At 44.3% G+C, this 14,301-nt stretch overlaps 1 protein-coding gene and 2 non-coding genes across 3 annotated transcripts in view; 1 reads left to right on the top strand and 2 right to left on the bottom strand.

Moving 5' to 3' along the window:
• The window catches only part of GIPC2 (GIPC PDZ domain containing family member 2), a 52,913-nt gene that overhangs the window by 12,681 nt on the left and 25,931 nt on the right, over positions 1-14,301 (top strand). The window contains exon 2 of the mRNA XM_069979454.1: positions 12,600-12,785. Coding sequence (XP_069835555.1) covers positions 12,600-12,785 — 186 coding nt within the window. The remainder of the gene's footprint in view (positions 1-12,599; positions 12,786-14,301) is intronic.
• On the bottom strand, positions 8,061-8,142 carry TRNAS-UGA (transfer RNA serine (anticodon UGA)). Its single transcript has one exon. It is a non-coding gene; the product is annotated as a tRNA-Ser (tRNA).
• On the bottom strand, positions 9,040-9,121 carry TRNAS-UGA (transfer RNA serine (anticodon UGA)). The gene has a single exon. It is a non-coding gene; the product is annotated as a tRNA-Ser (tRNA).

Raw genomic sequence — 14,301 nt, 5'->3', positions numbered from 1 at the left:
TGCTGTGGGTATCAGCTCTGCTACATTATGGAGCAAACAGACAGAAGCACTGCATGAAGGGAAATGTAGTTTTCCAGCCGCATCATCTTGGATAAAGACCATTTAAAAAAACAAAACTTGTGACTCAGGAATGGCGGCAGCTAGGAAGACGGGAGACGGCTCAAAATACTCGGGGGGACTTGGTAGGAGCTTTTCATTTTTTAGCTCTTGGGGGGAATACTCTTTTAAATCAACTGGTGCCAGAAAGTGCCAGAGATTTGTTATTTACTTCTATTAAAAAACATCCAGTCTTCCAGTACTTATCAGCTGCTGTATGTCCTACGGGAAGTGATGTTTTCTTTCCAGTCTAACACAGTGCTCTCTGCTGCCACCTCTGTCCATGTCAGGAACTGTTCAGAGCAGGAGACGTTGGGGACTTACCACTGCTCTGGACAGTTCCTGACATGGACAGAGGTGGCAGCAGAGAGCACTGTGTCAGACTGGAAAGAATACACCACTTCCTGTAGGACATACAGCAGCTGATAAGTACTGGAAAACCTGAGATTATTTAATAGAAGTAAATTAAAAAATCTCTTGCACTTTCTGCCGTGAGTTCATCTGAAATAATATTTTTTGTTGGACTACCCCTTTAAGTTGAAGTACACCTTTAATAAAGGGGTTGTGAGTCACATGAGGCTATTACATGGAGGGAAGTTGTTTCAAACAACAGTGACCATTTCATTTTACAGCCCCAGAATTACAGCCATAAAGTTCATATGTGTGTGAATAAAGGGCTGTTTTATTATTCAGTTCTGTATAAGGGAAAGGTAACAAATATCACATTGCTGCAAAGCTTGGCCTATAGTTATGTATCAGTCAGATATGTACTAGTTACAGGCCTGGTCAGACACTGGGTCTTACCACAAGAGGGCACTAAAAGCGCTTCCCCTGCTGCCTTATATAAGGGCTCTCGGAGGCTACTTATAGGTAGTGTACCTCTAGGATGCACATTTTGGCCAGCTGACAGATTATGAGATTGGCATTTAGGCCTTTCTGACCAAGCTGTTATGAGTTGTTGGGCACCGTGATTATGTGAGGGCACGCACACAAGGACTGGAACCATATTATCTTTAGTGATAAATCCAGGTTCTGTTTGGGATCCATTAACAAACTGATGATGTGGAGGACACAATGCCCGCTGCTGGTGTGATGTGAGGAAAACACACTGCCCCCTGCTGGTGTGCTGATGTGGAGGACACATTGCCCCCTGCTGGTGTGATGATATGGAGGACACACTGCCCCATGCTGGTGTTATGATGTGGAGGACACACTGCCCCCTGCTGGTGGGATTATGTGGAGGACATTCTGCCCCCTGCTGGTGTGTTGATGTGGGCAGGACATGCTTCCCCCTGCTGGTGTGATAATTTGGAGGACACACTGCCCTCTCCTGGTGTGATGATGTGGAGGACACACTGCCCTTTGCTGGTGTGATGATGTGGAGGACAGACTGCCCCCTGCTGGTGTGCTGATGTGGAGGACACATTGCCCCCTGCTGGTGTGATGATGTGGAGGACACACTGCCCCCTGCTGGTGGGATTATGTGGAGGACATTCTGCCCCCTGCTGGTGTGTTGATGTGGGCAGGACATGCTTCCCCCTGCTGGTGTGATAATTTGGAGGACACACTGCCCTCTCCTGGTGTGATTATGTGGAGGACACACTGCCCTTTGCTGGTGTGATGATGTGGAGGACAGACTGCCCCCTGCTGGTGTGATGATGTGGAGGACAGACTGCCCCCTGCTGGTGTGATGATGTGATGAGCCTTCACGTAGGACAGTGGTCTCTCCCTAGTAGTGATATGAGGATACTGACAACTCAGTGATATGTACAGGACATCCTGCAGCCACATGTGTTGTCCAGCTGCTGCAGGATAATACTCCCCACACATAGCAAGGTCTCCCAGGAATATCTCCGCCATATTGTGACACTTCTTTGGCTGCCCAGTCACCACATGGTTAGTCAATTATTTATTGCTAGCCAGCATCGGCAACTTACTGGCCTGTATCCTCCATACCCAACCGTATCTGATCATGTATCACACAATGGTGTGGTGCCTCGGGGGAGCTTAGGGTCACTTGGGCACGTGTCACGGTAGCCTGGAGTGGTAGTAGACCCACCCCGGGTTGTTGGTACCGCCACTCGCAGAAAGGGGAAATAACCCAAGTTTATGATGGTGTGTAGGTGCAGGTGCTAACTGAGTAGACTAGAGTCCTGTGCGTATTAGTAAAAATATAATGCTTTACTGTCAGATAAATCAGGTTGAACAGTACACGTGATGAAAACAGTGCAAATCATGGCACAGAACGTTGGTGCTGACAGTGGGGTAGAACCAGTGCTTGCAGTAGTAGTAGGTGCTGTGTAGTAGAGAGAAGAGAAGAAGAGGAGCTGCCAGAGGAGCCCTGCCCAAAGTAGTAAGTGTGCTCTGCCAAAACAGGTGTAGAGAAAAAAGAGTTAAGAAGATAATTGTACTCATGGATACCTATACGTCCCCCATGGTAGGCAACTCCCCTAGTGTCCCCCATGGTAGGGATCTCCCCTAGTGTCCCCCATGGTAGGGATCTCCCCTAGTGTCCCCCATGTTAGGCATCTCCCCTAGTGTCCCCCATGGTAGGCATCTCCCCTAGTGTCCCCCATGGTAGGCATCTCCTCTAGTGTCCCCCATGGTAGACATCTCCCCTAGTGTTCCCCATCGTAGACTTCTCCCCTAGTATCCTACCTGGTGTAATAGGGCCTTTACCCAAGGGTCTGTTAGACACACAGCCTATGTAACGGTACCGATGAAACCATGTGGATATGGTTGACACCTTCTCTGTCTATATGGGAATCTAAAAAAAATTGATGTTACAGGAAATGGAGGCAGTTATGACACCACGGACATCTATATATAATTATAAACGGATAGACTGAGCCACAGCTGATCCAGTCAACATGACTTGGGCAATGGGGATTTCCTGTTTCCCCATGAAACCAGGACTGTAAGGGCTGTAAAACACGGCAGCCTTAAGAGGAGGAAGCCAGCGGTGACTAGAGTTGTCTTCCTCCTCATCCTCCCCTTATTACACGCACAGACAGCGAGCGGGCAGGAGGGGCCCCTAGGAAGATCCTTAGATCACTTGTTGCCCAATTAAAAAGAGAGGCAGTCGCTCATCACTATCGTGATCAGAATTTTTCAACCTGTTGATAGACCAGGATCAACCGACTGTGCATGTCGACTGATTGTGATCTTTTAACAGGCGCTATTACACCAAACGATTATTGGACAAATACTGATAGTCACTTGGTGTAATAGGGCCCTAACTCTTGGGGATGTAACTGCACCGCCCGCCCCATCCCCCCTCCCCTTGGCACGACCCCAGGCACTTACTAAAGCACACAGTAGTGGTGGGTGATGAGAGCTGCTGAGTTGTGTCACGGACAGAGCCCAGTGGGATGCAGGGACGGTGGTGAGCATGGACGGCAGCGATAGACGTGAGGGGCTGCTGTAACTAAAATGACAGCAGCGGAGAAGGTTATGCCGCCCCCTCCGGGACCGCAGGATCTGTCACCTGAATACTCATTTTGCCTCATGGTAGAAGCCACCCTGGTTGGGGGCCTTTTTTTAGATTTTTACATGGAACCAATAAAAATCTAATGGAGCCATCAACAAGACCGAGTGCACGTCCAGACATCTATAAACATTTTCCCACTTTTTCATATTCACATTTTTGTCCATAGGGGGCACTATTATAGTTTTGGTATAAAGTCGTCCCCTATAGGTAGAGGTGAGTAAATACAGTGTAATCTAATGATACATAATGCTGTCACTAATCTCACAGTGAATTAGCTGTATAATTAGTATTACACAGAGCGGCTTTAGTAAGTTATTAAGTGTTAATGTGAGATCCCTCCTCCTCCCGGCCCGGACGTTCTCCAAGGTGTTTTCATGGTAAATATATGACAGTGTTTGGCACAATCACAAGTCCCAGGTGTGAAGTGAGCGGATGCCAGGTAGCAGTCTCTACCTGTAGCAGCCTGCAATGTACTTCCTTGTGTGCAGCACGTAGTTGTCTATTCTAAGACAGGAGCTCCACCTGTCTATGTAGCCCCAAGATGTTCTGCAGCAGCCGTACAGCCAGCAAAATGTCGGATCTAACAAGTGCAAAAATGTGAGGGTAGCAAGTGTAGTAGCTGCTATGTGGTCCAGAAGCATTGACACCCCCAGAAATACTGCGTGATCTCCAGCCCCAATCTCTCTGCTCCCAATTGACCCCTTTTCCAGTCTTTCAGAAAATATCCAGTCTTAAAGTACTTATCAGCTGCTGTATGTCCTGCAGGAAGTGGTGTATTCTGTCCAGTCTGACGCAGTGCATAGAAAACCTCTCCAGCTCTGGACAGTTCCTGACATGGACAGAGGTGGCAGTAGGTAGCACTCTTTCAGACTGGAGAGAATACAACACTTCCTGCAGGACATCCAGCAGCTGGAAAACTTGATTTTTTTTTAATAAAAGTAATTTAAAAATCTGTATAACTTTCTGAAAATATTTTATTTCTTTGGTGTGCCCCTTTAAGTAAATTGTACCTTTTTGGTTTACAATAAAATATCAGCTATTAGCTGGAGACCATCAGCAGTTTGCACTCTATTGTATACTCAATTTTATTACTCAGCTTCTGTTGTTATATTACCTATGCAGCGAGCTCAGACAGGGCTACATGTTCTGTATCATAGTTTACTACGGATGACCTTGCCTCTTCTGTCTTTTTTCAGTGGTCACTGATATATTGGCAGATTGAGGGATAGCGGTGCCGTAACCTGGGGTTGCTGGGCTAGTGTGGTAGTATCAACTATACACTTGTCACGGTGGCCAGTAGTGTTGATGCCCACCCCCCCGGGTATACAAGCACTGGGCTTTGTAAAGGTTGAACCAGGTGTATTGGTGCAGGTGTGCTGAACCCACGGATCGAACGGCGCCGACACGGGGAAGCAATCTGTTTTTCGGACCGAGGCCCGGTTCCCGTGCACAGTGCCGTTCTATGCACCAGAACCAGCCGGTGCTCAAGCACTGGAGGTAGGCCGGCCCGCCCCCAGTGGGAGGGAATTCCCTCCCCTCTATGACGCGGCTCCATTTATTCTGAGGGAGCCGCGTCATACAGGGGAGGGAATTCCCTCCCACTGGGGGCGGGCCGGCCTACCTCCAGTGCTTGAGCACTGGCCGGTTCCGGTGCATAGAACGGCACCGTGCACGGGAACCGGGCCTCGGTCTGAAAAACGGACCGCGGCATCGGCTTCCCCGTGCCGGCGCAGTTCGATCCGTGGGCTCAGGTTGGTGGTACATCCTCTTTAAACAAGGTTAACACTTTACTTTAATATTCTTTCATACAATACAGCTTCATACCTTTCAGTAGTTAGCAATCATTTAGATCAGCGCTTGTTTACTGGACCTATTACACAGTCCAATAATCGTTTAGCTAGGGCTGCACGGACATCGTTCGCAATGTCCATGCAACCCTTGCCCAAACAGGCTCCATTCATTCTGAGGGTTCTCCCGGTCTTTCCCTGCATTCTGTATCCATCCTGGCACTACATGCTCCAGCTTCAGAGCAGCCTGTCTGAGCTGACAGGCCGCTCAGCCAATCACTGGCAGGGACCGCCACGACCAGTCACTGAACGCAGGGGAAGACCGGGAGCGTGGATAGGTACAGTATTAACAGTTTGGGCAATTGTCAGCGGTCGGCCATGCATCACTATTACATGTCGGTGACTAGTTATTTTAGGTCAGTGCCTAAAGAAATGATCGTTTCATCGACTGATTAACATCTCTATTACACTGAGCAATAATCAGCTGAATCGGGCTGATTCGGTCGATTATCGCTCCATGTCATAGGGTCCTTAGTAGTGCAGTACTCTGCTGGGATGACTAGTGGTGACTTGGTGTAGATAGAAGACTCTCGTACCCACAGTTAGTATAAGAAGATAGGAGAAGAAGACCACCTTATGTCAAGCAAGCCCAGCGAGTGTCAGGTTTGGTAGTATGATTCTTAGGCTTGAACAACTGGGCAGAGCTAACCTCTCAGGATTACCTGAGTAGGCCGAGCAAGATCCAATGGAGTACTTCAGCTTATGCTATTTGCTCCACTGCAGATTAATCCGGGCATTGAATTGTCCTGAGTAGTATAAGAATCCCTGGCGTAGGCAAGGTTAAACCCAGGTGACAGAGACCCCACCTTGGAGTTTAGCGGTGCTTAGTAGTTTCCTCAAAGACTCTAACAAGAAATCTGTAAGCTATTGCTTCTGACAAGGGACCTGGCCCTGGGCCAGGCCCAGATACAGGCTTCAGCAGGAACTCTTTCTCTCTCTCTTTTTCTTTTTCTCTCGACCCTCCCACCAGGAACTAAGTCTCCTAAATAGGGGTGACAGGGACTATTGGTGGGGAAAGTGCAGAAAGGCGCCCATCATCCCAGAGTGTGATACCTGACCTTTGAATAGGACACCTGCACTGGGACACTACAGAGGTATCAGTACAGAGACAACAGAGAATTACAGGTGTAGCACTTTTCTATGTTTGGGCAATAAGCATACAGTAGATCTTAAAAGGCTCAAATGGCGGCAAGTGCTTGTTGGTTGTTTACGAGGGGACTAAGCTTTAAGCTGTCAGGCAGAAATGACGGACATCTCCGATGCTAAACTAGTTCCACAGATTCCTGTGACTTCAGATTCCACCTGCCGGAGCAGTGCTCTAAGTCATGTTTTCGGTTCTCTTTGTTCCTTAGCAATGGTTAGATTAGGTTTGTACAAATCACCATGGAGTCAAAAGGCAGAAGACAAAGAGGTTGTGCTGTAAAATCTACCGGCTGCATCACACAAGTCTGAGAACAATAAACTTGACTACATTAACCATCGCTTATCCGCTACAAGAACCTGACAAAAGAGATTATGAAATCACTCGTAATTGGCCAATGGCCAGTAGTGAACCTAAACGCTATGGGGGAGATTTATCAAACATGGTGTAAAGTAAAATTGGCTCAGTTGCCCCTAGCAACCAATCAGATTCCACCTTCTATTTTCCAAAGAGTCTGTGAGGGATAAAAGGTGGAATCTGATTGGTTGCTAGGGGCGACTGGGCCAGTTTCACTTTACACCAATCCTATGCCTACATATACACTCATTTTTTTCATTGTGACTAATGAAGCAGCTTAGCCATAGGTTTTGACTCATCACTTCCTATAGTTAAGTTTTTTGTGTCTCCATGGTAACAGACTACAAACTAACTCTGTGTAGTCTGATTCTGCAGTCATACTTTCTTCTATGTGTAATTTTCCAGTTTTGTCTGTTATTCTAAAGTAGGAGACAAATCAGGTACGTTGATTGTACGGTACAAGGTAAAGTTATTTATCATGAAAACCTCCCAGCTTACAAACCAAAAAGGGAACAAGGGAAAGGCATTAAAATGTAACTTTTATTAAAGGAGAAGTCTATCGTCTGGTTCCCGATCCCACAGCAGCTTCCTGGTCTGAGCAGGGACCTGGGTCGTGACATGTCAGCCCTGCTCACCCAGTCAGTGGCTGAGGCGGGACCCCCGCACTGGAGCTGGGGACGAAGCTATATGTTGTTATATTCAACCACTTCCTCCCGGCTCCTTTGAAAAAAATGCCTGACGCCAGACTTCCCCTTTAATTATCATAAAACATCACAACTTTCCAAATCAATAAAAATAAGCCAGCAAGACACTATAGACAAAAATTGGACACATTTTGCATCAACCAATCACCGCTCACTGATTGGTTGCTATTTGTCTGGGCCAATGTCTTAGGAAATTAGCACTAGGATAACATAAAAAATCCAAAAATGGCTATTGGAAAAAGACCCTAAAACAATAGGGTGGTCCCACAACACCACACCAACCCCCAAAAATGAATCCTGACTTGTTAACGAAGACTTTCTTACTATTTAGGGTCATTGTTTCCCAGTAAGACAATGGGTTGAGGATCCTTATAATCACGTCACCTGCCATTTGTCTTGTTGCATCCGACACAAAAAGTTACTGACGTAGTTGGCAGGATTCGAACCTGCGCGGGGAAACCCCAATGGATTTCAAGTCCATCGCCTTAACCACTCGGCCACAACTACACACACACCTGTCAGTGTTCTCTGTCATTATATTCATGAATCTCATCAGGTTCCAAAGCAGAAGAACCTGTATAACAGTAGATGACAAACGTGGGAAGCCTCCTTCTACTGACTCCTGCAGGGTTGATCCCAGACAACTACTATCCAAAGCTTTCTGCTCTAGAGGGTTTGTAGCTTGTAGGAGAATGAAGAAAGAATGAACAAACAAACTAGGAGAACATTTATGGTGCTTTATTTTATTTATTATTATGTGATAAAACATAAAATATGGGCCTTAAAGGGGTTATCCAGGATTAGAAAAAGCTGCTGTCTAGCAAAAACAGCAATCTTCCGTACACCACATTTTACATTATTTTGGGTCCATAATGAAAGTGAAATCTGTATATGGAAGGTGACAAGTATCTCCTTTTGATATGTTGCTGCCCATGGTGAGACTGACAATTCCTTCCATATTTGTTATTATCTATTCAGTCTCCTTCCCATAGTTCCGAGCTGCTGCTTTCTGCTGAAGACAAATAAATCTGTGTGTGAGCCCTTCTCTCTGTCTCCCCTCCTTCCCCCTCCCTTCTGAGACAGCTGATGTAAACAAGTGCCTGGCAGGCTGTATGTGCAACAATGTAGCTTCTTTGTAATGCTGGGAGGGATAATCACAGTGAGTTCATCAGCAACTTGACCTAAGAATAACCCTCCCAGCATTACAAAGAAGCTATAATGTTGCAGATAAAGCCTGCCAGGGACTTGTTTACACCATGGGCAGCAACATATCAAAAGCGGAATACCCCTTTTAATTCCAGCTGACAAGTTCCCTTTGAGACCAATGCAGGAGATGGGTTGAGTATTCATTATAATCGTCTTACCTGCCATTGTCTTGTTGCATCTGAAACAAAATCTCACAGCCGTAGTTGGCAGGATTCGAACCTGCGCGGGGAAACCCCAATGGATTTCAAGTCCATCGCCTTAACCACTCGGCCACAACTACACATAGTTATGAATACTCTCTGTCATTATATTCATGAATTTCATTGGGTTCCAAAGCAGAAGAACCTGTTTAACAGTGGAAGAACTAAAATGGGAATCTTCCTTCTACTGTCATCCCAGAGACTCCTGCAGGTTGGATCCCAGACAACTACTATGTGAAGATTTCTTCTACCCTGAGTAATTGTGTGTCGGGAAAGAGTATGGAAACCCCGAGAACCCTTGGCATTTGACTCCCGATGGCTAAAGAAATTGGATGCCGTTCTATGGAGTCCGAGAAAACATAAATACGGACTTCTATGTCTTCATGTTTTCCTGGCAACACAAGGGCGGCATCCAACTGGACAGATGTGCAGCATAGCTACATAACATTCAGTTAATCAAAACACACATACATACATATATATATATATATATATATATATATATATATATACACACACACAGTGGTACCTCGGTTTAAGAGTAACTTGGATTGAGAGCGTTTTGCAAGAAGAGCTCACAGTTTTTCAAAATTGTAACTTGGTTTAAGAGCATTGCTTTGGTGTAAGAGCTCCCTGTACTGGGTGGGAGGGGGAGTGGGGGAGGGGCATGGTCTGCATAGTGGGGTCTACAGCACTGTACTCTGACCCAGGAAGTCTCCCTCCCCTTCCACATCATAGCAGATCCACTTCAGGCTGGGGCTTACATCAGAGGACAGGATTGTGGAGGTCTCCCCAGACAGAGAGTGCTCTATGTATGTGCCCACATATACCCTGCTTATTCCTTCATGCTCCTGGCAGCCCTTGTGTTTCCCCCCTCTCCATTCCAGCTATAATATGCCTGCTCTTACACTCAGCCATACACACTGCTGTTATAATGTGCCTGCACTTACACTCAGCTTTACAACACTGCTGCTATAATGTGCCTGCACTTACACTCAGCTTTACAACACTGCTGCTATAATATGCCTGCTCTTACACTCAGCCATACACACTGCTGTAATAATGTGCCTGCTCTTACACTCAGCTATACAACACTGATGCTATAATGTGCCTGCACTTACACTCAGCTATATAACACTGCTGCTATAATGTGCCTGCACTTACACTCCTCTATACACATTGCTGCTACAATGTGCCTGCACTTACACTCAGCTATACAACACTACTGCTATAATGTGCCTGCTCTTACACTCAGCTATACACACTGATGCTATAATGTGCCTGCACTTACACTCAGCTATACAACACTGCTGCTATAATGTGCCTGCTCTTACACTCAGCTATACACACTGCTGCTATAATGTGCCTGCACTTACACTCAGGTATACACACTGCTGATATAATGTGCCTGCACTCACACTCAGCTATAGACACTGCTGTTATAATGTGCCTGCTCTTACACTCAGCTATACAACACTGCTGCTATGTGCCTGCACTTACACTCAGCTATACACACTGCTGTTATAATGTGCCTGCACTTACACTCAGCTATACACACTGCTGATATAATGTGCCTGCACTTAGACTCAGCTATACACACTGCTGTTATAATGTGCCTGCACTTACACTCAGCTATACACACTGCTGATATAATGTGCCTGCACTTACACTCAGCTATACACACTGCTGTTATAATGTGCCTGCACTTCCACTCAGCTATACACACTGCTGATATAATGTGCCTGCACCTACACTCAGCTATACACACTGCTCATTCTCACTTCCTGATTGGTCCATGCTGAACACACGCACCTTCCCCATTGCTGTCATGTGACCCCACAGAACTCTGACATCAGCCCTGCTTCTCTATTCTAGCCTGTTGTACTACACTACTACATTAGTACAACTGCTGCTGAGTTATCAGGTTTATGCAGTTACTATACATTATACTCCACATGCTGATTGCTATACTGTACAGTAACTTATATATCACATATCCAGCTGCTGTGTTATCAGGGTTATACAGTTACTATACATTATATACCACATGCTGCTATACTGTAGAGTAACTTATATATCACATATCCAGCTGCTGTGTTATCAGGGTTATACAGTTACTATACATTATACACCACATGCTGCTATACTGTACAGTAACTTATATATCACATATCCAGCTGCTGTGTTATCAGGGTTATACAGTTACTATACATTATACTCCACATGCTGATTGCTATACTGTACAGTAACTTATATATCACATATCCAGCTGCTGTGTTATCAGGGTTATACAGTTACTATACATTATATACCACATGCTGCTATACTGTAGAGTAACTTATATATCACATATCCAGCTGCTGTGTTATCAGGGTTATACAGTTACTATACATTATATACCACATGCTGCTATACTGTACAGTAACTTATATATCACATATCCAGCTGCTGTGTTATCAGGGTTATACAGTTACTATACATTATACACCACATGCTGCTATACTGTACAGTAACTTATATATCACATATCCAGCTGCTGTGTTATCAGGGTTATACAGTTACTATACATTATATACCACATGCTGCTATACTGTACAGTAACTTATATATCACATATCCAGCCGCTGTGTTATCAGGGTTATAAAGTTACTATACATTATATACCACATGCTGCTATACTGTACAGTAACTTATATATCACATATCCAGCTGCTGTGTTATCAGGGTTATACAGTTACTATACATTATACACCACATGCTGCTATACTGTACAGTAACTTATATATCACATATCCAGCTGCTGTGTTATCAGGGTTATACAGTTACTATACATTATACATGCTGATTGCTATACTGTAAGTAACTTATATATCACAGATTCAGCTGTTTCTAAATGTTTGTTTCATCTGTTCTACATGTTATTCATTATTTTTAGGGTATTGAACCAATTGTCTGCATTTATATGATTTCTTATGGGAGAATGAGCGTTGTTATAACAGTGATTTGGATTACAAGCGCCGTCCCGGAACAAATTATGCTCATAATCCAAGGCACCACTGTGTATATATCCCTCAGGGTAGCAAGGTGTAAAAACCTCTATAAAGTACAATGCTGGCTTTTAAATATGTCCATAAATCAGGTTATTTTTAAAGGGTAGTTCATAAAAAAAAATTCTTTCAAATCAACCGGTGCCTGAAAGCTGACACTTTCATTATAATTGATTGTAATTTATTTCTATAAAAAAAAAATCTCCAGTCTTCTAGTACTTATCAGCTGCTGTATGTCCTGCAGGAAGTGATGTATTCCTTCCAGTCTGGAGAGCAGGAGAGGTTTTCTATGGAGATTTGCTGCTGCTCTGGACAGTTCCTGACATGGACAGAGGTGGCAGCAGAGAGCGCTGTGTCAGACTGGAGAGAAGGACTATTTATTTATTTATGTATTTATGCAAAAAGAGTATTTTTAGCATATATATATATATATATATATATATATATATATATATATATATATAGCAAATATAAACCTTTAATCCTCCTATCATTTACTCTCTCCCTTTAGATCTTATTTTGCACCTTGAATACCCATAAAATCGACATGGATAAACTCCTGGGAGGGCAGATCGGCCTTGAAGACTTCATCTTCGCCCACATAAAAGGTTCAAAGAAAGAAGTTGACGTAATGAAGTCTGAAGATGCTTTGGGGTTGACCATTACGGACAACGGAGCGGGGATCGCTTTTATAAAGGTAAATGTCCTACTGCGTTTTATAGATTTTTTTCCACTAGATCTGACTGAATGAAGGGTACTTCGGCAATTTTTTTTCTTTCTAATCCAGTGGTGTTATATAGATTTGTAATTTTCTTCTATTTAAAAATCTCAAGTCTTCCAATACTTATCGGCTGCTGTATGTCCCGCAGGAAGTGGTGTATTCTTTCCTGTCTGACACAGTGCTCTCTGCTGCCCCCTCTGTCCATGTCAGGAACTGTACAGAGCAGGAGAGGTTTTCTACGGGGATTTGCTGCTACTCTGGACAGTTCCTGACATGGACAGAGGTGGCAGCAGAGAGCACTCTGTCAGACAGGAAAGAATACACCACTTCCTGCAGGACACACAGCAGCCGATAAGTATTGGAAGACTGGAGCTTTTTATAGTTTTGAAAAAGAAGAAAAAGATTTTCTCTTTATTGCTGGAGTGCCCCTTTAAAGCGAAACCCAGGAGGAAGAATTCGCTTTCCAAGCATATAAAACATAGATTATAGGAAGCAATAGACTCTGTAATGTCAAGATGGTTGACTGTAGCTGCAACCTCTTGTCCTCAGGGACTGTAGGAAGCGCAGCTCTGGAGTACAAACTGATATGATATGATAAGATATGAAGGTCACCAATAATGTACACAGTGGTTTATTACCGAGATCTCAGCTATCAGTTCCCTATATCATGTACTTTACCCTGAATGTAGTAAATCTGGGTGGAGGGTGCGTATACTTAGTAGATCACATAGTTTAGTATCTGCTTCTGTCGTGGAGTATATTACGCAACACTATATACTGTACGTCAATGCTGACGTTATCGTCATCTGCCAGTAAATTTGCTGACACGTAATACGTTAGTAGATTAAGTGGGAAGCAGAAGTGACATAGAGATACATAGATAGATGTGTTATATGGTTTATATCTAATAACCTTACATCAAAAGGTAAGGAAATGCAGAGCTGCATTCATACTTCTGCAGGTTAGAATTGGAAACAGTCAACAGGCTTGTTCACAGACAAAGCCCTAGCAGATTTTCTGAAGTTCCTTCATCATATTCCTGTATATTAGCTTTTAAACCTGCCCAATTGTGAGTGCAGCTCTGGAGTATAATACAGGATGTAACTCAGGATCAGTAATGTAATGTATGTATATAGTGATCCCACCAGCAGAATAGTGAGTGCAGCTCTGGAGTGTAATACAGGATGTAACTCAGGATCAGTAATGTAATGTATGTAGACAGTGACCCCACCAGCAGAATAGTGAGCGCAGCTCTGGAGTATAATACAGGATGTAACTCAGGATCAGTAATGTAATGTATGTACACAGTGACCTCACCAGCAGAATAGTGAGTGCAGCTCTGGAGTATAATACAGGATGTAACTCAGGATCAGTACAGGATCAGTAATGTAATGTATGTAGACAGTGACCCCACCAGCAGAATAGTGAGCACAGCTCTGGAGTGTAAAACAGGATGTAACTCAGGATCAGTACAGGATCAGTAATGTAATGT

Source organism: Dendropsophus ebraccatus, chromosome 8 (genome assembly GCF_027789765.1).
Source record: "Dendropsophus ebraccatus isolate aDenEbr1 chromosome 8, aDenEbr1.pat, whole genome shotgun sequence".
NCBI classification, from domain to species: Eukaryota; Metazoa; Chordata; class Amphibia; order Anura; family Hylidae; genus Dendropsophus; species Dendropsophus ebraccatus.
This window is presented reverse-complemented; position numbering and strand designations above follow the sequence as displayed.